Here is a 25,639-nt window from a genome sequence, read left to right as displayed (position 1 = left end):
GAAAGCTTGTCACAGCAAACCGTATGTCTAATGGACCGTTTAGCGGGTGCAGCAGTGGAGGTCTGAACATCTAAAAGCTTGTCCCTCCTACTGACGGACCAAATGTATATGGATGACGTCTTCTTCTTTCCATGATGTTTACATGTTTGAATAAATCAATTTACAATTTATAAGTCTGTCACTGTTGATGTTATTCCAATTACAATAGCATAAGTGGTCGACCTGGTTAAGTTACACAACATTTATTACTTCAACAAACTTTAGCAAACATTGTAGCTTGTAACTTTTATACCACACCAATGAAATCAATCATAATCATAATAGATGATTTAAATAATGGAACAGAAGAGGCCAGTCATATTAATTTTAGCTATGTGCTATGTGCTTATTTTTTACAAGGTTTTTATGCTGCTTTGCTTAATTCATCATTTATATGAATTTAAACTGATACCAAATCGTGGATTGTGTTTTACTTCCAGGGTTTAATCGCACTGACACTCGCAGTTCATAAACTCCGGGTACATTTCTGTTTGTGCTGCGGTTATTCTCTCTCTCCTGATTGGCTCTGACACGGACCAATGCGATACAAGCGCGCGACATCTCCAGAACTGTAAACATTCTCCCAGCAGGTACGATGCAGCCGCGCGACCACAGAGCCTCACAAACAGCGTTACTTTATCACTTTAACAACGGCCGAGGAGGAGGAAAGTGTCTTTAAATGTTGGAATAGTTTGTTCATTTTTGCGATAAAATGTCTCTGAGTGTGTCCAGCGACTCCGTCTGTCAGAAGAGGACCCTGTCAAGCCTCCTCGGTAAGTTAGCAGCTAGCTAGATAATGCTTCGTAACGATTCAAAGACCGAAATCACAGCAAAGCGCGCGTGACATTGTGTCTCTATGCTCCATGTCACTGTCAGCGGGTCACGTGCTGAAGAAGCCCAGGCTGGAGGACGCTGAGCGGCTGCAGAGAGAGGTGATCCAGCTCTTGGAGCAGCATGTGGACATCTGCAGCTTGCTGAGGGAGGCTGGGGTGAGTGACAACAAACTAACACACAAATCAACTATAACATGTAGACACAAGTCTGTTGTCCAAGTCAAGTTGTGTCATTTCTGACTGACATGTTGGTGAAGCTGACCTTTAAGCTACTTTGATAGAATCCAAACCCACCTAATGTGTTCATCAAGAACGATGTGGCCCGTAAAGAGGCAGCGTCTGGAGGAATCCCATCAGCAATTGCAGGATCATTCTTGGGTGAGTGTCAGCAAAGCTCTGAGTGCAGCTGAAGGCAGCCGGCATGACTGAAAGGTCAGAAAGGATGTGTCGATGAAGGGATGACTCCATTGTGATGACCTCAAGGTGATACCCAGCTTGTGTGTGTGTGTGTGTGTGTGTGTGTGTGTGTGTGTCTGCACAGTGAGTGAGCTAAGGCGTCAGGCCGGTCAGCTTGGTGTCCCGGTGTCATCGCTGTCAGTGAAGATGGCGCTGGACAGACTGACGGAGATCATGGGGTCTGCAGAGGAAGAGGAGGAGGAAGGAGAGAGGAGGGAGCTGCTCACCTGCGCTCAGAGAGTGAGTCATGTTTCCTATCAGGAAGGATCAGTTTGATTCCACACCTACACTCTGGAGCACAGATGGAGGTTTTGTTCTGTTGTGTTCGCTCGGTGTCTCGTTCCATTAAAGGAAGTGCACCAAAGCCTTTGTTGTTGTGAGTTATCTGATCGCCCCGTGTTTCCTCATGTTACTGTGTTATGATGTTATCGCTCCTCTTATGACAAACAGCCGCTGATGATACAGGAAGTACAAACGTCTCTATGGATGTCCAAATATGGGGATTTGCAAATTGTCACTCAAACTTCAGCTTTTCTGTTGGGCCTCGTTTTAAACATTCAGGTTGTTGTTCCTTTTTTACTTCCTTCAATTGTTCCTTGTCGTCGTCATGGTGGACACTTTATTTCTTCCTCACTCGCTGCTTAACTACTGTACATGCCTGTGTCTAGCAGGTAGAGCCCTCATGTCCTTGAGCTGTCCAGGGGTCGCTTCACCAAACACTGCGTAGGTGTGTGAGCTCCTGCAGGCAGCCCGGCGCTCAGCGGGACGCCTCACTGTCACACCGTGGCTGAGTGGCAGAACTGTCAGGGTTTCACTGTCGATCAGGAATTAGTCGTAGCCGTTGCATTGCACTGTTTTCATCCTTTAGCCAGAAATATCACAAATTAGAACAGATCCAGATCAGTTGACTCCTCCTTATTAAATGCTGTGTCATGTATGTAGGCAGAGATGTTTGGATCCTTTTCATGCGGTGGTTGTTTCCTCTTCTGTCCTCTTCAGGTGCAGCTCTCTGTGCTGCTGGAGTCGTGCAGTGAGCTTCTGTCTCTGGGGGCCTTTTGCCCCCAGCTGCTCTGGCAGCAGCACCGCAGAGAGCAGGTATGTGCATTTCACTCACATGGAAAAGGATTTGCCTCCCTGGAGATGTTTCACATTTTCACTATTGTAATGTTTTGTCCAGAGGTCACCCAGGCTGGAGGTGCTGTACCACCTTCACCTGCACAACATCCTGCATCTGAAGGACATTTTAGAGAGGTAATCCAGCAATATCATCTCATTGATATAGAGTTGTTTCTGTCTGCTCTGTTTGAGCACAAAGCTGATTCACCTTGTGTCTGCAATCCAGTGATGAAGGAGTGAAGTCGTGGTTGGTGTCTCAGTTGAGGGCTCTGTGTGGTTGGACCCCTCCGCAGGATGAAGATGAGACCAAAAAGGTCCAAAACAAAGTCCTATCAAGTGAGGATCAGTCTGGATTCTGTCTGCTGGGCTTATGACGGGGTGGCACATGAAGGGTTAACTGTGTTGCGTTTCAGTGGTGGTGGAGGTCTTGGTTGGTTCTGGTTTTGAGGTGAAACAGGAAGCAGCAGGTCCAGACAGGAGGATCTCTCAGCTGTGCTGCTCAGTGCTGGATGACTGCCTCTACTGTGAGTCAGACTCAGCCGCAAGTGATCAGAGGCTCAGCCCAGGCATCCCAGTCATCATTTGTTGTGTCTGTCTTCTCAGGGATTCTCGACTCTGTGGATCAGAATCTGAGCCAACACTCTTCCAGCTCAGGAGCCCAACAATGGTGATTTCTTTTCTGTTCATCTCGTTCACCATTAAGGAGGTCGGCGTCCTATAAATTTCTGTAAATGCAGAGGTCAAAGGTCAGGTGGACGTAAGGGTCTGGTTCAGTGTTCCTCCTCCTCTCTCTTACCTGCCTGCTGTTGTGTTGTGTGTGCAGGATTCAGCTGCTTGGCGTGTTGAGGCACAGCGCGGCCGTGTCTGCAGAGGCTCTTCAGCGTTTCTTTACACACGCGCTCACGCAGACTCTCACTTACAAACCTGGACTCACAGGTGAAGACGAGGAATGGGTTCATTAGAGAACATCTGGATGAAGCCCAGAGAGGGGGGGGGGTGCAGTGACATTATTGCCTTTAAAATGTTTTCCAGAGGTCGACAAGAAAATGTTATTGCTCGTCCTCTTCTGTAGAAATGTAATAAGTTGCTGTCTTCTGCTTCTTTCTCTCTGCTGTGTGACTGTGATCTGTGTTTCTTGTCGTAAAAGCAAACTACCAACTAATTCCTCTTCACGTCTCCTCAGTGTCTGACGCCGTCTCCATGCAGAGCGAGTGGACGTTTGCAAAAACCAGCAGTTTGCTGACCTCTCTGTTCTGTAAGGTGAGTAAGTCTCCTAATGAAGCGACTGAATGAAGCACCAACACACTGAACATGAACTGTAACAGTGCAGCTTTCAGGGCCGGCTGTGTTATGAGAGTTCTCATGTAACCTTGTGTGTGTGTGTGTGTGTGTGTGTGAGTGAGTGTGTGATTAGAGCTTTGACGCTGTGCTGCCAGCAGGTGGTGCATGATTCAGTTTCCTGCCCGTTGTGTTTCCCCTCCATGCTCTGAGTCTCTGCTGGAGACCTTGAGCTCTCATGTCTCCTCTGCTCGGGGACACTGAGATCACCTGCAGCTAATGTTTGCTTTTTCCTCACATGAGTTTAATGGGGCTCAGCTTATTTTGGTTGAGGTGTTTTTAGCTCCATCAGATGTGTTGGCAGGCAGGTGTGTTGTGGTAACAGTTGTGTGTGTGTGTGTGTGTGTGTGTGTCCTGGCTGTGTTTCTGCTGTCAGCTGGCTGTAATCTTCAGCATGGAGCAGCTGCTGACTCACCTGCAACAGGTTTTGGAAACTCATGAGGTCAACTGGAAACACGTCCTGTGCTTCCTGTCCACCCTGCTGGTTTACAACCCCTGTGCCCAGCCCAGCATCAGAGGTGAACACTGAGTACTGATGTATTCAACCATAACTCTGCTCTTTTCCTTAGTCTTGTTACAAACTGGTTTCTCCTCTGAAGCTCTCAGTCAAAATCAATGAGACTCTGAGGCTCTAGAGTCAAATGTTGAGTCATCTCCATTGTTCCCATCAGCATTGATTGAGATGGGTTTTTGTACTTGTTCTTCTTGAACCATGTTCTGTTCCTCTGCCTCTCCCAGAGCTCCTGTCCAGACTGCTGAGCTCTGCTTTTGAGAGCTACGACTTGGAAAACCTGATAACTGCCTTCCTGTTGGCTCGCCAGGGAGCGCTGGAGGGCACGGGTGTCTTCCCCTCCTACCACCACTGGTTCAAGGTTTGGTCTCTCAACAACACCAGGGTGTAACCATGACGTCTCAGAGTTAGAAACCCTCTTTCCCAGGCCCACAGAAGTGGTGATAAACTCAAAATGTTTACCATGTTCCACTTCTCTTGCCTTCCAGAGCACCTTTGGCTGCAGCTCCGGTTGCCACGCAACCAACAAGAAATCCTTGGTGTTCTTGCTTAAGTTCCTGTCTGACCTGGTGCCCTTTGAACCCCCACAGTACCTCAAGGTGATTTTCAGTGTGTGTCGCAGTCACAGGGATATATGGACATATATATATATATATATAGAGAGAACTCGTCATGAGGACACACTCACAGAGAAATCCACATTTTCATTTCACATGTAGCTTATGTTAAATATTCAAATTATTATAGAGAAACGACCTCACTGAGATTTGTTTTGTTTCATCAGATTCACCTCCTCCATCCTCCCTTTGTGCCTGTGAAGTACAGGACCCTCCTGATGGAGTACGTCTCTCTGGCTAAGACCAGGCTGGCAGACCTCAAGGTAAGAGCCAAGGCTCTGAGTCGTTCTTCATGATGTCATGAATAACATGAAGCATTCAGCTCAGATTGGTCCTGTGAGGTGTGATCGGTGTTGTGTTTGTGTGCGTGCAGGAGTCGGTGGAGGACATGGGTTTATATGAGGATGTGTCTGGGGCAGCTGCTGCATCGGCACAGGTAACAGTGACACCTGGTGGTTTGCTTTGGTAACTGCAACTCGTCAGCATTGTGTTGTTCCTGTAAGAAGGGAGTTTTAGATTAAACCTCAGGGTTTTGACTGAAATAGAAGAGACATCTATGATTTCTAAAATTCTTAAACTCTGAAGTGCCTCTAAATATGATTTAAAAACAAAGTCAATATCATCATTCTGTCTGGTCATCTGTCTGTCTGTCTGTCTGTCTCTCGCTCTCGCTCTCGCTGTGTGTGTGTGTGTGTGTGTAAATAATGTGATACTTGTGTATGTGTGTGTGTTTTCTGTGTGTGCAGCCTCAGTGCCAGGCTGTGCAGGACGTGGAGAAGGCAGCGTCCCTGTTTGAGAGCACAGGAAGGATCTCTGCCACAGTGATGGAGGCCAGGTATTCAGCAGCAGCACTTCTTTATTATTCCCTCGGGATAATACACTTTAATCTTATCTAATCTTCTTCCTCTTTCCTGTGGTCACACACAGACAGAGTTCACAGGATTCCAGTGAGACAAACGTCACTGCTTTTCTTATTTCTCCGCACTCAGCTCATGCTGAGTCAGCGTCACTAGCCTGCTTGTTTCTGGCCACCAGCTGCTTGACTCTCCTCCTCCTCCTCCTCCTCCTCACGCTATCTTACCTCACTGTAAATCTACATACTGTACATGTTGATATTGACTAATTCTTGACCCCTCTGTCCTCTGGCAGTATTTTCCGTAGGCAGTATTTCCTGACAAGATTCCTTCCTGCTTTACTGACGCCACGAGTGGTGAGGAACATTGACTGATGTTACTGACATGAGACAGGAGAACAACACAGAACAAAGAATGCATGATTTAGAAACAGTTTTGCTTTGCGTCAAGATGTCTTAATGTTTTCTCAACTCTAGCTTCCTGTGAAACCTGACTCACGGATGAAATTCATCGAGGCTCTGAGAAAGTGAGTTATCCTCAGAAGTCTTCCTTCCTGATGGTTGTGCGATGGCTGCATATAAGGTGTTTGTGATCATTGAAGTGTGTGTTTTTTACGATTGTATCTGTTGCTTTTCTGTGTTCAGAGCAGAGAAGATTCCTGCTGCCCTGCATTCCTCTTACGTTGAGTCTTGCCAGAAGCAGAGGCAGCAGGATGGTGAGCATCATCCATCATACTGCTGATGTTTGGGCTGAATTACGCGGCCACTGCCTTAATGCTGCCGTGTGTGACACTCCTGTGTGTGTTCAGGGAATGAGGTGTGTGTGGACCACCACGAAGATCCACTGGAGGTCCTGAAAGTTCAGCTGCAGGAGTTTGGACAGCTGGTAGGCAACGGCAGTGACGGAGGTGGGCAAGATGGGAGCAGATCCATGGTTTTCACACTCTGTAGATGTTCTCACATCTCTGTGATTGTGCAGATATGAATGTCTCTGAGTCTCCTGGGCTCCTTCTTCACGCCTGTCACGTTCATGTATCCTCAGAGGTCTCGGCCCAGCTTTCCAGGATCTCCCACACCCTGAGCGTCATCTTCCCAGGTCATCCCGATGAGCTGATTGGCCAGCCGGTGATCAAACTCCACATAGACGCTCCTCCCTCCCCAGAGCTCAATGTCCAAGTATGAACGGATGAATCTGATCACACTGCTGCTTCTTCTATGCATGTCTATCTTTAAATGAATCTATTTCATATTGTCAGGCGGTCAACATGATCCTGAGAAACTTCTGCCAGTGTTTGTTTGACGCTTCCCGAGCAAAACCGCCTAATAAGTGAGTTTGTACCACTGAAGTGACTCCTTTGACTTTAACTCACTTTACTTACTGACTGATACGTGATCTTGTTCCCTGATTCATCGATGATCCATGGAGGTAAAGATCAGGCAGATGGGCAACATGCTTGTGGAGTCTTGGATGTGATTTTAGGCGAGAATAATCCCAGTAAACCTTTGAGCTTCAGGAGTTCAGGACTTCTTCATGGGTTGTGGCTCACAGTGACTTTGCTTTCTCTCTCCAGACAAACTCAATGGTCCTCCATGCTGGTTGATGCTCTGCTTGGTAACACACAGCTGTCCTCCTGCATCGCACACAGACTCTGGGATCTGCTTCATAACCAGGTCTACACTATAAGCTGTGGCTGTCCTCCTCGTTACTCCAACATCTGTCACATCTGCTCATCTCTGCAGTGTACGTCACGTTTACGACCCTGTTGTTCTCCGTAGGGCTCATCGTTGGCCTCTGCCCACCTGCTCGGCCTGGCAGCGTTTATGGTCCACCTGCATGTTTCCAGTGCCCAGAGTCGCCCGGTTGAGTTTGTCCCAGCTGCTCTGTCCGACCCTCTGCCCCTCACGGAGGCTCTAAGCGCAGCGTTGCCGTGCAGGACGCGTGTCGACATGCTCTTCACTATCAGGTTACAGAGTTCTCAACACCTCCATTCTCTCTCTCTGTATGTCCATTTCTGACTGCAGTAGTTTAGCTTTGACACTCATACATTTCTCATTGATCAGGTTCTGTGTGGCCGTTGTGTCTTATGGCTTCTGCAGAAGCAGCTTGTTGCCTCAGCACCAGCAGCAGGCCTACATACCCCCCTGTCTCTATAAGAAGGTACAGTCTCATCTTCAGCTACTGGACTTCATGTCATGAAGTTGGCAGTATTATGTTAAGTGCATCTGAAGATCCATTCAGACTGTTTGTCCTTCACTGACTCAGCTCCATCTCAGCTCCATGATGGTGCTAGTTACATGTTTGTAGCCCTGATAGACACTCGGCTCTGCCTGGAGACACAGAGCTCCTATCAGAAGATAAACCTTACTGTCTTCATGTTCAGCTTCTGTACCTCATCCCAAGACTGCTGCCTGAAGTCAGGAGGCCGCCCCTCCCTGCTGACAGTGCAGAGGGTGAACACTGTGAGCAGGAGCACCGAGGCCTGTGGAGCAGCGTCACAGACGACAGCACAACCTGGAGGAAAACCTCCCGGCAGATGTGGAGGCACGCTGCTTTCCATCAGCTACAGGAAACGCCACAGTATGGGGTAAGACGGAGAGAACTCCATTGGGATTCATGTGAATTGTTTAAAGTAAGTCTGTAAGATTGTGAAGGAGAAGAAACGGTGTCTATTTCCCCTGTGGGTTCGGGGCTCAGAGGGATCCTTGCTGCTGCATCACTCAGTCCTGTGAGTGTGGCTGTCTGCACCCGATCAATGATATCAACCAGTGTTTTTCTGTTTGTTCAAAGCTGTCGTTCTCAGAGTGGCTGAACAGTGAGCTCAGAGTGCAGAGAAGTGAAGACGCTCTGTCTGACCCAGAGAGGTGAGGAGGAAACATTCAGATGTTCCTTCACATCTTCACATAGGGAAATAGCTACTTAACTGTGTTCTGTGTGTGTGTGTGTGTGTGTGTGTCTCTGTGTGTGCACACTGTAGGCAGGAGTACCAGCAGTGGGCGTGTCAGGAGTTGTACCTGTCTCGTCCTGTGGAGCAGGGAGGCTGTGGTGGACAGACCAGGATCCTCTGCTCTCACATCCTCAATGCTGTCATGGACCAGGAGACGGGGTTCGTCCAGGCTGCAGATTCTGCTTTCACACTCTGGAGTACAAACCTTTAGTAGTAACGCTGCTCTGCGTGTGTTTTCTGTCAACAGCGACCAGAAGCTGGACAAGCTGGGCAGAGTATCAGAGACAGGGACGTGTCTCCCAGACATCTTGTCCAGGTTACAGGTGTGTGGACACTGTGGGGGGGGGAACAAACAATCACGGTAACTAAGCAACTTTGTGCTCAACATGAGCTACGATCGTTTATAAAGCTTCTCTGATGTTAAATAGTGTAACAGTACAACAACTAAAAACACTGCTCACGTTTCACACAGATGGAATGCTTTCTTCCTCTATTTTGTGTGTGTGTGTGTGTGTGTGTGTGTGTGTGTGTGTGTGTGTGTGTGTGTGTGTGTGTGTGTGTGTGTGTGTGTGTGTGTGTGTGTGTGTGTGTGTGTGTGTGTGTGTGTGTGTGTGTGTGTGTGTGTGTGTGTGTGTGTGTGTGTGTGTGTGTGTGTGTGTAGGAGGTTGTGTATAATATGGATGCAGGCAGAAGCCGTGCAGGCAGACCTGACGTGTGTGACGTCCTGTTTGATCTGTTCTCCCTGAGGTGCTCCTCCACTTCACACAGCATCGGAACACAGCTCGACCTGCAACACACACTGCAGTCATGGAACAGGTACGCACACACAGACACACAGACACAGACAAAAACCTACCATGTCGGTTCCTTTACACGGAGCCTGGCAGCACAGAGAAGTGAATTTGTTGCCTCAGATTCAGTGTTAATCATTGACATGAATTAACTCTTGAGTGTGTGTGTCAGAGTGTTGGTGACACTCCCAGCAGCTGTGCTGGTTAAAGTGAAGAATGAAGGAGGGAGGAAGACTCTGGACTGTCACAGGCTGATAGAACACATCAACCAGCATCAGGTGAGCTGACATTAAAGTGACGACAACAGTAACAACAGATGGGTTGTAAAATAGGAAGATGTGATGATGAAACTAAAGGATACCCACGTCTGTCCTCCACATGTCTGTCCCTCAGAGGAAGGCGTGTCCTCCAGCCGGCTTCCTGTCCTGCCTCCTCACCTCACACTTCTTAAGAGTGAGCGCCACATTTCTCATTTTTAAACCTTCATGTTTATTACAGCGAGTCAATGACTTCTCAGGACAGTAAACAGCTTTGTTTACATTTCCAGTAATTGTACGGCCTCGTCTCTGTCTCTGTTTGTAGTTACTTTGATTACTATGCTGTTTGTGTGCCGTCAGAGTGGACTGAAGCTGTTTCGTGCCTGCATGCTCTCATTAAAGCCACATAACTCCACTCCCTGTATGAGCATGATCACATGGATGTAATAGTTTTCTGTTCAGCTCCAACTGGAAGGCAGTGCTGCTTTACTCTCATCATAATGAGGTGATGTGTGTGTGTCTGTGTGTCTCCTCAGGGTCTGCTGTGTGCCAGCGTCTCCTGTGGACGCCCGTCTGAAGAAGTCAACAAGGCCTGGGCCCAGATGAGTCTGTCCTGTCCTCTGCTCCTGGTGTCCACAGTGGTACCGTCTCATTTACTTTACCTCTCTACACACACACACTACAGCTCAACCTATCACATCTCCTATGGCTGAACTCCACAGAGTCCAGTGGACACCCTTACTCTTGTTCTTGTACTTCACACTGCAGACTCACAAGTTGAAGAGATTTCCTCCATACTACCTTTTCTCTGTGTCTGTCTGCCTCCAGACATGTTGGAATCCACATGTGATTGGTTTGTGTGTGTGTGTGTGTGTGTGTGTGTAGCATTGGTGGGAGCGTGTGTGTCCAGTGCTGTCGTCGCTGTGGTATGACCTGAGTGATGAAGAGTCTCTGCCAGAGCAGCTGCAGCCCCTGAGCGACTGTCTGCTCTGGGCCTGCAGGTAACAACACAGCTGCTCTGCATCACAGGGTTCTTACTTTCTTTAGAAGAATTGTTTTCAAATGACTTAATATGATGACTTAATAAAACCTTTAGTGAATGTGTTTAATTTCACCCCTTAACCCTGAGCCTCACCTCTCCAGGCTGCAGGAGGGCCTGAGGGCTCCACAGCCTGCAGCTGCGCCCCTGCTGCTGGCTGCCAGCCTGCACTGTGTGTGGACCAGACGCTGTGGAGAGCAGCAGGACTTCAGCGCCACCATGGAAGCACTCAGACCAGAGAGTGAGAAGCAAAACACACAGGTACGCAGTGACCTTTGACCTCCCAACTCCACGAACAAGAGTCTTCTGCCATTTTCAATTTATTTCCATTTTCTGTTATCTTCTAGTGTATGTAAGACTTCATTTTTCCTTCTGCACGTCGGATGAAGCTGTGACCTCTGACCTATGGGTTACTGTTGCTCCACGTTTCACCTTTCATACACACAGTTTACCCTGATGTCTTCTCCCTTCTTCTTCCAGGTTCTAGTTTTTCTACTTTACCTGTGTGTGAATGATCATCTGTCAGCACTCCTGTATCCCCTGGTAACGCGGGCGCACAAACACACACTCGATTTGAAATTGGAATTGAGAGCTTGTGAATAGAGATGGAGTGTTGAGTTTCCTATGTATGTATGTGTGTGTGTGTAGGAGCGGCTCCATGATGGCGGCAGCAGGCTGTGCTCAGAGCTGCTGGCTGTGCTGCTGGACTCGGCTGACTGGCTTCTCATCTTCACATCCAGCGGTACACAAACCTCACGATGCTCCATCACCGCTGGCTTCTTTGTTTTGTTGGAGGTTTAATTCGTCTGCTTCTTCCCACTAGAACAAAGGATCTACCAGGCAGTAACCATGGTGACATCAGATGAGAACACTCGGCTGATGCCTTTGGCCTTCTACAGGTGAGGCAGAGAAAGAGAGAAGAGACAAAGAAAGAGACGGACGGCAAAAAATAATTCTGGCTGTAATGTGTTGCGTTTTGTAAATCTTCTCTCCATCTCTCTCTCTCGCTCCATGTGTGTGTAGCCTGCTGCTCCAGCTGCATGCTGATCTCCTGCACAGAGCTTTGTGCTGTCCAGGCTTCGTCCACACTGCCGTCCTCTGCTACATCAACCTGTTCAATCTCTTCCTGGACGGACAAACGCCTCCACCAGCCAACGAGCCTCATTCCAGTCAGGTGACTGTTGTTGATTGATCAGGAGTATCCATGGAAATTACACACACACTTATACACGCCTATGATTTGTGTTGTCAGATGGAAACGTCTCAGATTTTGAGCAGAGCCAAACAGTTTCTGCTGAGAGCTGTGTCTCAGATGTCCATGACTGCTGTGTCCTCTGGCCAACTCCGACAGGTACACACACACACACACACACACACAGAGAAATGGGTTTTTGGCGCTTATTAACACCATCCAGTCAATCAGTATGTTCACATGCACACTTGTATCCCACATATGATCAGGATTTTGAACATCTTGGAGGTTGTGATGTTTTGTTTTTCCATGAACCCATTGTTTAATTTGAAACTTCAAACTCCTGTTCCTCCCCCGTGGTGTTGTTCTGATTCTGGTTCTAGCTGGAGGCTCGGTGTGCAGAGACGGACCCAGAGGTGGCGGCGGCGCTCCGTGTGCACCTGGATTCTGAGCGACTCAGCCCAGAGATGGACTTCCTCTAAAAGAGCAGATGAAGCTGCTCCAAGGAAAGGTTGCACACATTTGACAGTTGATGATTCTGCTTTGTACAAACAATTCAGTGGTTTATTTACAGCACTTAGTACAGTCTTCATGCTACACATGTACATCAGAAGCCCTTTAGTGTTTAAATACAGAGGAAACACTTAGATGGTCAGTGTTTGCATTTATGACATCACTTTGTGCACACACACAAACACACACTCTAACAATAAGTGCCTTATGTATATTTATGTTTCATGCTACTGTGTATGTGAGCTGTCAAATAAACCCAGTATAACGTTTAACAACTTAACAGCAGGTTTAAACTCTGATTGTTCTTGTTAGTTCTGGTAAACAGCACAGTGTTCAGATGAGCGTCAATCAACCAATCACATCCTTACTAAATCTTGGCTGGGACACAATGTTTTATTCCATCCATGTTTACGTCTTACTCTCATTTTTACCTGAATTGCAGACAAACAAAGTTCAGTCCATACCTGCTGGTTCAAAATGTGCTGAACTGAAGCCAATAGATATTTTGTAGAAGTTACAATTACAAAGGAACCTTCATGGAAATTCACAACATCTGTCAACTTGAAGTTTTGTTGCTTATGTTCCGCTTTTTTTTTTTTACAGCAATCAGGATAAAAGGGCTGCGTCAAGACGAAACCGACGGCTCCACGGACGTCATGATGCCAGAGAGGAGCACAAAGGGATACGACAACAACTTCACACAGCCGGAGTGGCCCGTCGCTATTTCTGACATTCTAGTTGCACTCACAAAAAATAACAAGGTAGGCAAAAACAACTGGCCCACCGCCACACTTGCTGGTGCATTCCTACAGAGAGATGGATCACGTACGCGCCACCGCACCTGCAACGCCTGCGGGGAGGAGGGCAGAGAGCGCCGCGCCCTGCTGAGGAGGCCCGACTCCCACGGACCGAGAGAGGCGGATAATGACATCACATGTGGTCGAGGCAGCGCGTGGCGACGACTGGAATAGAGCAGGAAGACAAACAAGAACAACCTCCTTATTTTGACCCAAACTTGTTCTACGTCAAACCTCCCCCATATGAGGGACTCCTTTATAGCCCCGCCCACATGTCCTTTCCATGTCCCCACCTTAGTGACAGCCAATAATGACTGACTATGTGCCACTGCCACAGACTGGACCTCCCTGCTGTCATCTGTCATGGTCTTGCTGAACCACCTCCCCCGTCAGAGTGATGGTGTGGATGTCGGAGTACGGTGGCCGCTGCTGCTGCTGCTGCTGCTGCTGCCCGTCACCTTTGGTCGCCTCCGTCTGAGTCAGGGGATGGACCATGGACATGTGGACGTTAAGGTTGTGGGCCTTCTCAAAGCGTTTCCCACACAGCAGACAGGCAAACTCCAGGTCAGCCTCCGCCTTATGTTTGGTCATGTGGTACTTCAGCGACGCTCTCTGGCGACACTGGAAGCCGCAAACCTCACACCTGAGCGGGAACAGAGGGATGCATGTCTGACAAGACTTACACAGCACCAGCAGTAATAGATGGACCATAATCTATACAGAAACAGCTGTGGCGTCGGTACTTACTGCAGCGGTTTGGCTCCTGAATGGCGCATCTGGTGGACGGAGAGGTGTTTCCTCTGCTTGAAGGTTTGACCACACTGATCACAGATGTAATTTCTCTCCTCTGCCAACACAAAAGGTGACAAACTTCACAGTAATGAAGGTGCAGAAGCTCTACCAGCACATGCATGCGCGGTCAAAGACAAACTCAATCAACCCAAGCCCTGGTGGCCTCACCGGTGTGGATGAGCTTGATGTGTCTCTGCAGGTACCGGTCGATCATGAACACCTTGTTGCAGCCGGGGTGGGGGCAGGGCCGCTCTCTCACCTCCTCGTGATGCTCCTTGATGTGCTTCTGAAAGGGTCGAATAAGACAAACAATCATCTACACGTCCACGGGCAGCTCACATGTGTGTACCATTACAGAGAGAGAGAGTTTTTGCGTAGTCAGGAGTCGCACTGATGCATGTGTGCGTTCTGACCTTCAGTCCATCTGGAGCTCTGTACACGGCCGTGCAGCCCTGGTATGGACACTTGTAGATGTTGGGCAGCTCCTCCCTGAGAATGCAAATATATTTGTACCTTATGACATGTGAAGTTTATAATGTTTCAATTCTAATGCTTTCTTCTACAGAAACACCAAAAAAATAAAGATCTTCCAAATCTAACTTTGTCTATAAAGAGACCAAAAGTAAACCTTTCTTCATTACAGAGACAAAGTGAACTTTAATATTCTAATGTGACATCATGGTGCAGCTGCTCTGACTGGAGTGTGTGTGTGTGTGTGTGTATATCTTTACCCTTTAGGTTTGAACTTGTTCTTCCAGCCGGGCTTGGGTCCGGGTTTCTTTCTAACTTTGGGCTCTTCAGGGGCCTTTGGGCTTCGTCTCCTGCTTGGGATTGGAACCCTTTGAGGCCTGAGAGAGTGAGAATAAGAGAGAGAGTGAGCGAGTGACACAGTATAAACGTCTTGTGGTCTCCAGGACAACGGGGTCATTGACTGCACCCACCTCTTCTCTGGAAACGGCTGGAACAAGTCGTCATCCAAGAACCTTTTCCTGCTCTCCTCAAACTCGTCCTCAGACATCACTCTGTGGACACACAGGCTTTTACTTTATACAAGCGTGTGTGTAAACCAGTATGGGCTAAGAGAAGATGTCATAGGTGACTAACCTCTCGGACAGATCGCTGTCCAAGGCGGGAGACAACGGCTCTGCTTGGGCCGTGAAGTCTGGAGAGTTCCAGAGGAAACGTGTTACAGATGTAAAGGTACATGTCTGAAAATAATTTCAACGTTTTGACTTCTGATCTTATTATTGCAGGAGGAGGAAGCTCTTATTCACACAAGGAAACACTGATGAGTCACACTGAAGCTTTGGCAGCAGGTCCACTCAGACCTACAGACCTGCTGAGTGAACAGCAGATGTTTGGTTCGGTCCGTCTCACCCTGAGTGCTGCTGCTCCACTCAGGCAGAGCTGAGCTCTGCGTCTGTGCTGCCACCAAAGCTGGACTGTGCCGGCCCAGACCACTCGTGCTTCCTCCTGGGATCTTTCCGTTCCTTCTCGACTGCTCTTCGTCGTCGTCCTCCCCTTCCTGCTGATGCTGCCGGCCCTGCTCCTGTTCCTCCTCGTCTCCCTCAGACATCAGGTCATCACAGTTGCTGCCCTCTATAGGTCTGCTGAGGTTCATCATAAATCCCGGGTCGCCGGCGCAGCGAGCGTCCATGGCGTGGCTGTGACCGTCCACGCAACCCCACACGGCCTTGACCGAGCCCCAGCACTGGCCCTCCAGCACCTCCTTCAGGGCCGGGCAGGAGCGGCAGGCCTCTCCATGCTGGTGAGCCCAGGACACCAGGCTGTGGAGGCACTTACTGTCTGAGGTAAAGGACGGGGGCACTGTGGGGGGGGGTCACACAATGTCAGCTGGCCAAGGTCACAGAAATGAATGTTCAGGAGAGGGAGTTTCATTTACCTGTTTGGTTTACTGATGACTGGGTGCAGTTTGTGTTCTTCCTGGAAAAGAAATGCAAATATTTGAACATTATCAACCTGAACAAAATGTCATCATCCGATCCTCAAATACCAGTCAGTCCTCCGGTCGCTTACTGGTCTTTCCCAAACGGCGGTAGGTTCACTCTCTGCAGGAACCGGACCAGGATGCTTTGACACTTGTAGAACTTGGTGTGGCATTTCTTGCAGATGAACTCCGACAGCCGGGGATCACGGTCCACCTGGACCCCCACCAGCCGCTGGAAGTCAGAGTGGAATGGAACCAGAGATTGGGCAGCGGCGGCGGCTACGTCCAACTCGTTGTCAATGATGTCGGCGGAATTGGGAGCCCAGCTGTGGAAGGCGTGCCGCAGACTCCGGGGAGAGAACATCCCATGGCACAGACGACACAGAGCAGAGGACAACCGACCTGTGGACACAAAACAATACTCAACTAAGCTTTAGAGATCTGGGTCAGTAGGATTTAGGTTTGAATGGATCTTCAGCAGCTCCACAGCTCCATCCACAACTGATCACACAGTATTGATTATTGATTTGCATTCATATGTCCTTCACTAATAAAGACAGAATCTGACCTTGAATCAAGTCTAAACCAGAATCCACGTTCACTCCACTTCTTTCTCTGTTACAGATGATCGCATTGAAACAATAACCGCGCTGTGACTTCCGGTGCTGAACTCTCACCTGATGGTTTCGTCTTGCTGTTCGGATGGTTTGTTGGATCTTCAGCTGTCATGCCACCATCAAAGTCTGCAGGCTTAATTGTTGCATCTTGGTAGAAGCTCTCGGTGGTTGTCGGGGTCTTCCGAGGTCTCCCCCGGTTACCAGACGGCCTTTTCACCTGGACGACGCTGACCGCCGCCGCCCTGCTGCTCTGTTGTAAAGTCTTGGTTGAACGCAGTTGCCTGCTCTTCTTCTTCATGGTTACCCGTGTGCCCGGACTGTCAGCAGCTGATCCTGATACTGCAGCACTGCTCACTGCTGCTGCAAAGATGAACAACATTACATTTACGCTTACTTATACAGCGGAAACACAAACACAGCGTCTTTATATAAATAGTATTCACTATGTAAACATATTAATTCTACAAGGAGTTCGACAACACAATGCCCTTTTCTGTTACATAGCAATAACATATATTGTTAACCAGTTGTTAAATCAATCCGGTCAAACTTTAACGCGTCATATTTATGTGATTTCAGTTCTCCTGCGAGCCGCCAGTGACGCTAGTAAGCTAGCGGCTAGTTGGCTAGTTTGTGACCCAAAGTGAACTAGAATGCTGTAGCAGTGGAAGCTAACGCAGGTAGCACCGCAGCGCGTCTTACCGCGGAAAGGTCCAAGCTTAGAAGCTCTAAAACATCCTGACGTCTGACACACAGCGGCTCAGGCAGATAAGGAGCGATACACTTAGCTTACAGATGTAAACACTACAACCCGGAAGTGCTAACGGTGAAAAGAGAAGCGGCAATGTTACACAGCGCCCCCGGCGTCCATAAAGCAGAATACAACAATAGAGGCTCCGCTCAGGCCAAACGCGTCACCATAACAACCAAAACCTGCAACTTTTATCATCAACCCACGGGACATGTGACGTCACTGATGTAACTGTTAGTTTAGATGACGCCGCTGTTGTTTACTTCAGTAGCTTTCAGACACAACCGCCAATAAACGCTGAAGAAGAAGAAGGAGGTGACCAACAGCTCTCTAACCGTTCGCTTGATATTTTCATGCTGTGCGTTCTAAATAAACCTTTATAAAGGAAGGTAATCTCGTTCTCCGGATGAAGAGGAAACACACGGAGGAGGAGGAGTAGGAGGAGGCGAAGAGGAAGGGCGCAGTAGGTGACGCTGCTCTGCGCTCCACCAATGAACACACAGGCGAAGAAGAAGGAGAAGTGTTTCCGGTCTGGCCATGGCTTCTGACAGCGGGATGACGCCTCTCCAAAACGCCATGAAAATGGCTAAAACGGCCATCCAGCTGGACGCGGGGAACAAACACAAGGTAGCAGCAAGACACGGCGACGCCGCGCAGCTCAACACAACCGGAAATAACATATAGATACTGTAAACAAATGGAGGGGGCGGGGCTATCGGTTAGCTGACATGACACTTTATGTTTACCTGAGAAGAAAACAAATGGCTGCGTTTATTATCTTGTAATACCGCCATTGGTATCTATCTCTCTGTCTCTCTGTCTCTCTCTTTGCTGACTCCGTGTTTCGGCTTGATGAGTCAGTGAAATCCTTTACTGCTCTATGAAATATGGGCTAAAGTTTCTATCTAAGTCTGAACTGAACTCCAGCAGCAGAGCGTCTCTTGTCCCTGCTGAGCTCCCGTGGTGTCCTACATTAATACGACTATCCTCCTCTGTAGGAAGCTTACTGTGAATACCTGCGGACCATCCACTTCGTCTCACACACACTCTTAGAGGACGCCACATCACAAAGTAAGATTCGTGTGATTAAAGCGAGCAGGGATGTCATGTTTACGTTATTATTAGTGACTGGAGCCCGATTCTGAGGAAGGTGGTGTTTGTAAGCTATTGGTCATTATGACAAATCATTCTAAATGTCACATCTACTCAGTGGATCTCCATGACGATGAGCCTTCTTCTCATCTATTATCTTTGTCATTGCTTTGTTTCTCCACTAGATGGCATCATATTAAAGCTTTTAAAGTCAGGGCTATGAATGAACTAAAATGAGGAAGACTCCATGTAAATAATCCTGTATTCCATGTAACCTGAACTAATCAATAGTTGACTTTAAGGAGCTTTGATCTGATCTCATTTCTCGTCCCGGCCGTGGCCTCAGCGGAGAGAGAGATGGTGACGATGGAGGTGGAGAGGATGCTGAGGCTGACTGAGCAGTGCCTGGAGCGAGCCAAGTCCTTTATAGGCAAGAGAGGCGACACGTCTGACCTCAGCGCTGCCCCCCCTGCTGACACCGGTGGCTGCTCCCCCTCCGATCAGACAAATCTCTTTGGTAAGACGCGGTGTAATCAGTGGTCACACACATAGCCGGCCCGGCCAATGTGGAGCCACATGACTTTGTGCTTTAAACCAATCACCTCTCCTCTCTTGTTTCCACTGTCACAGTCCCTCCATCTGATAATCCTACTGACACAGAATGCAAATCAATCAGCCCGTCACAAAGCGGTCACCACAGGGGGTTGCTGGCTCCATTCCTGCCCCCAGAAGACTTCCAGAAACAACAAACACTGGAGTCACAGGACAAAAGCAAAAAGTAAGAGTTCACAAAGAGCAAATATGGCTTCATGATGAGGAGAACACAGAGGGAGCAGCCCTCTGATAGATTATCACTCAGTTAAGATACACACTTCATTAATGAGTGTGTGTGTGTGTGTGTGTGTGTGTGTGTGTGTGTGTGTGCTGTTATGCCGTAGGGAACTGACCCCCATCGAGGAAGCATCGCGTTTGAACCAGAAGCTGAAAGCCAATTATGAAGCTCGTCTGGCGAGACTCGCACCGGCTCAAGCCTACCAGAAGACATCTTTGGTTAGTGTGTGTGTTAGAATGTCATGTTATGAAAACGTCTTTCAGCCTGTGTGTGTGTGTGTGTGTGTGTTTGTGTGTTTATGAGAGGGAAGTTTTTTTTAGAGGACGACATCAAAGGTTTGGCAGCGGAAACTCTTTGTTCAGAACAAACTGATCAGAACTTCTTGTCCCCTGCAAAACACAGCAATTGCAACACACAACTCAAACGTGTGGCCATTTCCTTACTGTCGCCTTTACGCAACACACAAACAACACGCTAGAGACGTGTTTCAGTCTTTCAGCTCCCTTCAGCTCCTTCAGCAGCTCAGGTACAGAGAAATGAGACCTAAGCTGCTTGTTTACAATATTGGACTTGAATTCATTATACAACAAAGAAGAGATTTCCTATAGGTTCATCTTTAAGTGGCTTCCACACACGCAAACACAAAGGTATTGATTACATGTAGCTTGTTGTGGCCGTAGCGTCACCATCAGGTTGATTGATGTTTACACAGAAGTGATGAATTCAACCCTTGAGTCAGAGTTTAGATCCTCTTCCTGGTAAACACTGCAGGTTATGTTTCAGGTTGTAGATTACTGTAGGCAGATCCTCCACTGACTGATGAGCCAGCCACACACAGGTGAGTAGTCTGGGAACATGAAGAAAGAAAGTTTCAACCTTGAGCTGTCAAGATAAAAGAGCCCTGGAGCAACATTCTAAAACAGTGTGTGAAGCCGGATGATGATGATCCTCCGCACACAGACGCTGGCTTCAGTCACAAACCTTAATGCAAATATGGTGGCAGCGCAAATGAATGGTGTTTGTTCCCACATCTCAGTTTTATTTTGAAAATTATACAAAATGTTATTTTTGTTGCATCTTTGGACAGATTTAATTAATATTAGTGGTTTCCATCTCGTATTTTCAGTCCATATCTCAAACTTTAGATGGAAATAAAGCTACTTGCACTTCACAGCGTTTTATTTCGAATTTAAATGTGATCGTACTTCCGGTTGTATATATAGCCGCGCTTGTGGTTGCTGCGCACTTGAACGCACCGCGGGTCGGCAGCACTAAGCGTCTCTCTCTCTCTCGCCCGGGCTGAAGTAAGAAATGTTCCGGCGTCAAAACAATCAAGTGGAGCTGCGAGCTTACTGGAGGAGGATGAAGGCGTTTGTAAAGGTAAACACGCGCTTTAAACTCGGGTTCAAAGGTCAGCTTGCGGTCCCAATTTGCAAAATATTGCTTAATTAATTTCCGATAACTTGGGAACTGAAAAACGCCGAGGTAGTAAAATGTTTCTGAAGCTCACTCGGTTTATGTTTGCTGTTAAACAAAGCGACACACTTTATACAGGTGTGTGTGTTTCAGTTCAACAGCAAGCTTCGACTTTGCAGGTGTTTGTGGTAGTTGTGTGGGTTTGTGTGTGTGTGTGTGTGTGACCTTTCAACCCTCCCTGTTGTAACTTGGATCTCTCTCTCTGTTTTCTAGTTTGTTCTAGATGAAAGTGAGTTTTCCCTGGATGGTGTGTCTGTGTGCGACGACTTCTGCCGTTCCCCAGTGTTTAGTTTGCGTTGCCACAGTGACTATCTCTTTTCTTTTCCCATGCAGTGACCTTTCCTTTCCTTTTCCTTTCTTTCCCCGTGCAGACCCTTTCTCTCCAGCGTCAGATGATGGAGAACCTCATCATAGCCAAAGCCAGACAGGACGCTGTATCCTTCTGCTCTCAGCCCCGGGGGTTTGTTTACTCAACCTAAAGGATTTGAGGGACATTTACCGTACCTTGCCCCTGATTTGGACTTAGAGGGACCTTTATTTACCCCTGTATCACCTCGGTAACAGCAGGGCCACACAGGAGCTTAGACTCTTGTCAATATCAGGTTAAAGAACGACCGTCGTGCACTTTGAACTTTATGGCATTGAGCGACACATTCAGGGACCACATTTTAAAAAATCATGGCAGGATATCATGTCATGTGCTTGGGTCCACTGTGTTTGACATTTTAAACTGGTGGATGTGAAAGCTTGTGCAGCCTCTTGCCTCATGGTTTGATCTGTGGCTCTGACTGCTGCGCCCCCTGCTGGGACGGCAGCAGCACTTCATCTTCCTCTTGTTGTTGAACAATTGACTTGTTTAATGCTTAAAGGCATTACACCCAAACACCCTCTGGTCAAAGGACTTGTATGTTCAGTGCCTGCCTCATGATCTACAGGTCCATTCTCCTCCACAAAGAGCAAAGTCAGGTTCTCAGCTAGATGACCTCAGAAATGAGTTTATAGAGGCAAAATGTAGAATAATCTGGTGGTCGCTTCACTGATCACATTCAGCTGTGGATCATTGATATGTTCGCCTACATTGATCTTTCATTTGTCTTAAAGGTTGTAGTGCTAATGTTAAAACTCTGATGCCTCAATTGTTGACGTGAAAGCCAAAGTTTTTGGAGGATTCCTCAACGCTGTCACTCATCAGCTGCAGAGGAAGATGGAGGAGAGGAGACTGAGACTCCAGGAGGAGGCCAACAGGTACGACGCCCTGCTATACACGCACGCACGCACGCACGCACGCACGCACGCACGCACGCACGCACGCACGCACGCACGCACGCACGCACGCACGCACGCACGCACGCACGCACGCACGCACACGCTGACGCTGCTGCAGGTAGAAGCAGGTTGTGTTTTCTCTCTAAGCAGCACCTGTGAAGTTCATTCTTAAACTTTGAAATGAATCAAAAGGCCGTTTGTGTTTGTGTGCATTGTTTGTGTTGCAAAGTTCATCTGCAGGTCTCTGAATGATTCCTGCTGTAATCAGTGTGTGTGTTATGTCAGAAGCTTTGGAGGGAAAATGACGAGGTTGCAGTTTTGTCCGATCTCTAGGAAAACACTGAACAGACGCTGAGTTAGGGAAATGATTTCCTGTTTGTTTTGCTATTTCAGCAACAACAACAACACATTCATGACACAAAGGAGACGCACACCTGACGCCTCAAAGTCAAACATTTCACCGCGCCTTGATGTCTGTCATCAGCACAAATGTACAGATAACAGACGGTGTGTGTGTGTGTGTGTGTTTGTCAGACGGCGTGGCAGTGGTGTTGATGTGCGACATGAAGTGGCAAAATCCGACTTATAGGTCAATATTTGCACAGAAGGTTGTGTTTGCGTCGAGTGCGGCGCTCACAGGGATGAGGAAGCGTGGATAGCGAAGCCTTGCTGATGTTAAGTGAGGCCTGATTGTTGTTGCAGGCGTTTTGCTGCGTCTGGTGCGATGACAGCAGAGGAGCAGGAGCAGCGCCTCCTCTACACCAACGTGCTGGAGTACGAGCAGGATCACGTACGTTACAAACCGCAGCCAGTTTGTTTGTGTGCTTATTTTAATCTGAATGATGTGATCGAGGAGAGGAGCAGAGCCCTGCAGCGTTGTGACTGTGTGTCGGTCCTTCCCGTGTGTGTGTGTGTGTGTGTGTGTGTGTGTGTGTGTGTGTGTGTGTGTGTGTGTGTGTGTGTGTGTGTGTGTGTGTGTGTGTGTGTGTGTGTGTGTGTGTGTGTGTGTGTGTGTGTGTGTGTGTTAGGATTGGCCCAAGCTATGGAAAGCAAACATGAAGAAGCATCCTGACGACGTGTCGCTGGTGTCGGGCCTGGTGTCCTACCTGCTCAGGTGAGTGAGGACAGCAGTGACAACCATGCAACCCTGCATCACCCTCAGGGTCAACACAGGCCTTGCACTGGTCCCTAATGACCTCTTTGACCTCTTTGCCTGTCCTCAGCCGCTCAGACCACCCGGTGGTGAAGCTGCTGAGGAAGCATCAGTACCGTGTTTACAACCGGCTGTACCCCATCGTGAGTAAGACCGTCCCTCCCCAGAGCCCGGCACTGCCACTGAGACCCTCCTGCAGCTCACACAGCCTGCACCCAGGTAAGGGGGCGGGGTTTATGGGCCCATTTAACCCTTTACTCACCTCGCTGACTTCAAATTACAAAGTGGATTTGTTTCTGCTGAATCCTCCAGAGACCCAGAGGAAGCCCACCAGAATGGCCGGCAGCTCCGACCCCTCGCTGTCACATGACCTCAACCCCAACTATGGCGAAGAGGAGGAGGAGGAGGAGGAAGAGGAGGAAGGAGAAGAGCTTCATACGCCTGTGACAGTGGACCGGGAGAACTCCTTTGAGGACCTGGAGCAGTTCCTGACCCAGCTGGACTGGAACCCGCCTCACGGCTCGGATTCGGATTTAGACGTGACCTTTGACCCCTCCATGCACCTGGAGCAGGACGAGGGCAGCATGCAGGAGCTGGAGATGAGAGCGCTGAAGGAACACCTGAAGGCCGTCGTGAAGGACATCCATATAGCTATAGGTGTGTGAGCGTGTCTCTGTGTGTGTGTGTGTGTGTGTGTGTGTGTGTGCGTGCGCCTGTGTGTGCGCCAGTGTGTGTGTGTTGTACTGAACCTCCTGCTGTGTTCCAGATCAGCTGCTGTCTCTGTGTCTGCTGTCCTTTGAGTGTCTGAACACCGCCGGCTTTAAGGACCTGTGCCTGGCCAGCATAGAGGAGGCCTTCTTCACGCCTCTCTGGAGCGCCCTGGTGGCTCTCTTCAGGTACTGCACCTTAAAAACCAGGTCTGACATCATCACAGTGACCAGCAGGGGGCACTGCTGCTCTAAATCTGAAGCTCAGTCAACTCGGAGGGTCTTCATCATGATGACCTCGTCAACCTGTGTCCCTGAGCGACTGAAATGAAACTAATGTGACCCAGACTCCTTCTTCTTCTTCTGTTGTTCTCTGTGATTAACCTGTTCCTTCTCTCTGTCAGGAAGGTGAACAGGGAGCGGGAGGTGTCTATAGAGGCCAGCATGAAGCTGTACAGGGACGCCTCACCTGGAGACGTGGGCGTCCCTCACAAACTCTTCCCCCAGGACCCCGGGGCCCTGCAGGGCTCCTACCCCTACCAGTGTGCAGTGCAGGAGCTCAAGCTGCTGCTCAGAGACTGCTGCCCTCAGAGGAAGCTGGACTGCATCGGTGAGGCGCCGGCAACTCTGATAGAGTCGTGGCCCCTCTGTGTTGCCCCTCTGTGTTGCCCCTCTGTGTTGATGCGACTCCTCTGTGACCCTGCAGTGAGGACGTTACGGCTGATCTGTGCCTGTGCTGAGGATTACAGATGTCATCACGATGAGACCGCGCCCAGAACGGCTGCCATGTGAGTATGAGCCGGCCGCTCTGTGGGTCAGGACGCTCTATGGGTCAGAACGCTCTATGGGTCAGAACTCTCTATGGGTCAGGCTGCAGGTGAAGATGCATCAATTCCAAGAGACAAAACAACCATGAATGACTGAATGAATGAGCTGGTTGCTGGTTGCTGGTTGCTGGTTGCCGGTGCGATGACGTAATGGTTCAGCTCTCAAACCTGCAGACACACAGGCGAGGTCACAGGTTCAGCGCCGGCTCCGGTTGAACACTTTGTCTGTGGAAGTGCCCAATTAGTGACCCGTGGCCTCGTCTCTGTCGATGTCGTGCTCGTAGATGAACTCTGGCCCTGAGCTTCCTGCCGCTGTCGCCTCTCATCAGCGCGGCGCTCGGCCCGGCCCAGCAGGGGGCCGTGTGAGTCTGGAGCCGACCCAGAGCCCATTCAGCCCTCGTCTGCCCGTCCGGCCCTTTGTCGGTGTTTTGGGTCACGATGTTGGCAGAGGGGCATGTGGACGGTTTGAGACTTCATCTGGGCCCAAGATCAGAACCTCAGGACGGAGCTTCCTGCGTCCCCATGAAGAGGAGGAGATGAAGGTTACAGGGTGAGGAGCTCTGAGTCACAGCTCTCATGGAAACACACGTAGCTTCCCTGTGTGTCACAGGGCTGTTTCCAATCAGAGCCTGATCAACAGAAAAAGAAGAAGAAGGAGCGCTTGTACACTTCCCACGCACACACACCAACACACACACACACACTCTTGTTGTGCACTGGTTGACCTGTGCTCACTCTCTCCTCATTCTTCTTCCTTTGTCTTTGCCCGGCCAGGAGCTCGTTTGCTCTCCGCTGTGCCTTTCTTCTCAGCTTTTGTGTCGCTGGCTCGGTCGTGTTCTTCCTCTTCATCTTCCTCTTCATCTTCTCCTCCATGATTGAAC

The 25,639-nt window shown here is 48.9% G+C and overlaps 3 protein-coding genes across 8 annotated transcripts in view; 2 read left to right on the top strand and 1 right to left on the bottom strand.

The window, feature by feature from the left end:
- Positions 1 to 356: 356 nt before the first annotated feature.
- fanca (FA complementation group A) lies at positions 357 to 13,239 on the top strand. The gene is made up of 43 exons (XM_076140241.1): positions 357 to 812; positions 916 to 1,028; positions 1,154 to 1,250; positions 1,414 to 1,568; positions 2,328 to 2,423; positions 2,506 to 2,579; positions 2,671 to 2,780; positions 2,858 to 2,968; positions 3,048 to 3,111; positions 3,268 to 3,380; positions 3,628 to 3,704; positions 4,159 to 4,300; positions 4,521 to 4,654; positions 4,782 to 4,892; positions 5,078 to 5,173; positions 5,284 to 5,346; positions 5,657 to 5,745; positions 6,060 to 6,120; positions 6,241 to 6,290; positions 6,409 to 6,479; positions 6,573 to 6,671; positions 6,806 to 6,939; positions 7,020 to 7,090; positions 7,335 to 7,434; positions 7,540 to 7,727; positions 7,825 to 7,921; positions 8,145 to 8,348; positions 8,552 to 8,625; positions 8,739 to 8,867; positions 8,956 to 9,031; positions 9,370 to 9,524; positions 9,672 to 9,777; positions 9,893 to 9,952; positions 10,293 to 10,397; positions 10,642 to 10,757; positions 10,900 to 11,056; positions 11,276 to 11,338; positions 11,444 to 11,537; positions 11,619 to 11,694; positions 11,819 to 11,969; positions 12,048 to 12,146; positions 12,371 to 12,498; positions 13,104 to 13,239. The coding sequence occupies exons 1-42, from the start codon at positions 752 to 754 to the stop codon at positions 12,467 to 12,469; spliced, it is 4,341 nt and encodes a 1,446-aa protein (XP_075996356.1). The 5' UTR covers positions 357 to 751; the 3' UTR covers positions 12,470 to 12,498; positions 13,104 to 13,239.
- znf276 (zinc finger protein 276) lies at positions 12,937 to 17,483 on the bottom strand. 3 transcript variants are annotated; one of them, XR_012960795.1, is made up of 13 exons: positions 17,357 to 17,483; positions 16,715 to 17,014; positions 16,127 to 16,439; positions 15,993 to 16,033; positions 15,467 to 15,916; positions 15,194 to 15,251; positions 15,031 to 15,111; positions 14,821 to 14,937; positions 14,503 to 14,578; positions 14,258 to 14,375; positions 14,045 to 14,144; positions 13,591 to 13,940; positions 12,937 to 13,462 (listed from the first exon to the last, which is right to left on the bottom strand). XR_012960795.1 is itself a non-coding variant. In XM_076140310.1 (12 exons), the coding sequence occupies exons 2-12, from the start codon at positions 16,950 to 16,952 to the stop codon at positions 13,652 to 13,654; spliced, it is 1,881 nt and encodes a 626-aa protein (XP_075996425.1). In that variant the 5' UTR covers positions 16,953 to 17,014; positions 17,357 to 17,483; the 3' UTR covers positions 12,937 to 13,651. The 3 variants fall into 3 exon arrangements, 2 of the variants coding, with proteins under 2 accessions (XP_075996425.1, XP_075996435.1); XM_076140310.1 differs by having other exon boundaries at positions 12,937 to 13,940; XM_076140320.1 differs by having other exon boundaries at positions 12,937 to 13,940; positions 16,715 to 17,011; positions 17,357 to 17,479.
- Positions 17,484 to 17,915: 432 nt separating this feature from the next.
- The window catches only part of vps9d1 (VPS9 domain containing 1), an 11,026-nt gene continuing 3,302 nt past the window's right edge, over positions 17,916 to 25,639 (top strand). Inside the window, exons 1-14 of one of the 4 annotated variants that reach the window (XM_076140279.1) lie at positions 17,916 to 18,032; positions 18,404 to 18,476; positions 18,844 to 19,014; positions 19,128 to 19,275; positions 19,436 to 19,547; positions 21,177 to 21,239; positions 21,998 to 22,050; positions 22,774 to 22,861; positions 23,100 to 23,185; positions 23,295 to 23,443; positions 23,537 to 23,881; positions 23,991 to 24,120; positions 24,336 to 24,541; positions 24,638 to 24,719. In XM_076140279.1, the coding sequence (XP_075996394.1) occupies positions 17,943 to 18,032; positions 18,404 to 18,476; positions 18,844 to 19,014; positions 19,128 to 19,275; positions 19,436 to 19,547; positions 21,177 to 21,239; positions 21,998 to 22,050; positions 22,774 to 22,861; positions 23,100 to 23,185; positions 23,295 to 23,443; positions 23,537 to 23,881; positions 23,991 to 24,120; positions 24,336 to 24,541; positions 24,638 to 24,719 (1,796 nt within the window). In that variant the 5' untranslated portion in view covers positions 17,916 to 17,942. Of the gene's footprint in view, positions 18,033 to 18,403; positions 18,477 to 18,799; positions 19,015 to 19,127; positions 19,276 to 19,435; positions 19,548 to 20,142; positions 20,710 to 21,176; positions 21,240 to 21,997; positions 22,051 to 22,773; positions 22,862 to 23,099; positions 23,186 to 23,294; positions 23,444 to 23,536; positions 23,882 to 23,990; positions 24,121 to 24,335; positions 24,542 to 24,637; positions 24,720 to 25,639 lie in introns of those variants that run through there. The other 3 variants (XM_076140285.1, XM_076140294.1, XM_076140303.1) reach the window with 3 other exon arrangements.

The sequence above is a fragment of the Genypterus blacodes genome, unplaced genomic scaffold (assembly GCF_046128005.1).
Source record: "Genypterus blacodes isolate CSIRO-AG114 ecotype Tasmania unplaced genomic scaffold, CSIRO-AGI_Gbla_v1 ptg000015l_1, whole genome shotgun sequence".
NCBI lineage: Eukaryota > Metazoa > Chordata > Actinopteri > Ophidiiformes > Ophidiidae > Genypterus > Genypterus blacodes.
Note: the sequence above shows the minus strand (reverse complement) of the source record. Positions and strands in the feature narration are given on the sequence as shown.

Coding starts and splice junctions, on each gene's coding strand:
- fanca (XM_076140241.1), top strand. CDS start 752: ATGTCTCTGAGTGTGTCCAGCGACTCCGTCTGTCAGAAGAGGACCCTG. Junction 6,291..6,408: donor TTCATCGAGGCTCTGAGAAA/GTGAGTTATCCT, acceptor TTCTGTGTTCAG/AGCAGAGAAGATTCCTGCTG. Junction 6,672..6,805: donor AGGCAACGGCAGTGACGGAG/GTGGGCAAGATG, acceptor ATGTATCCTCAG/AGGTCTCGGCCCAGCTTTCC.
- znf276 (XM_076140310.1), bottom strand. CDS start 16,952: ATGAAGAAGAAGAGCAGGCAACTGCGTTCAACCAAGACTTTACAACAG. Junction 15,917..15,992: donor GTCATCAGTAAACCAAACAG/GTAAATGAAACT, acceptor CCCCCCCCACAG/TGCCCCCGTCCTTTACCTCA. Junction 15,252..15,466: donor GTGGAGCAGCAGCACTCAGG/GTGAGACGGACC, acceptor GGAACTCTCCAG/ACTTCACGGCCCAAGCAGAG.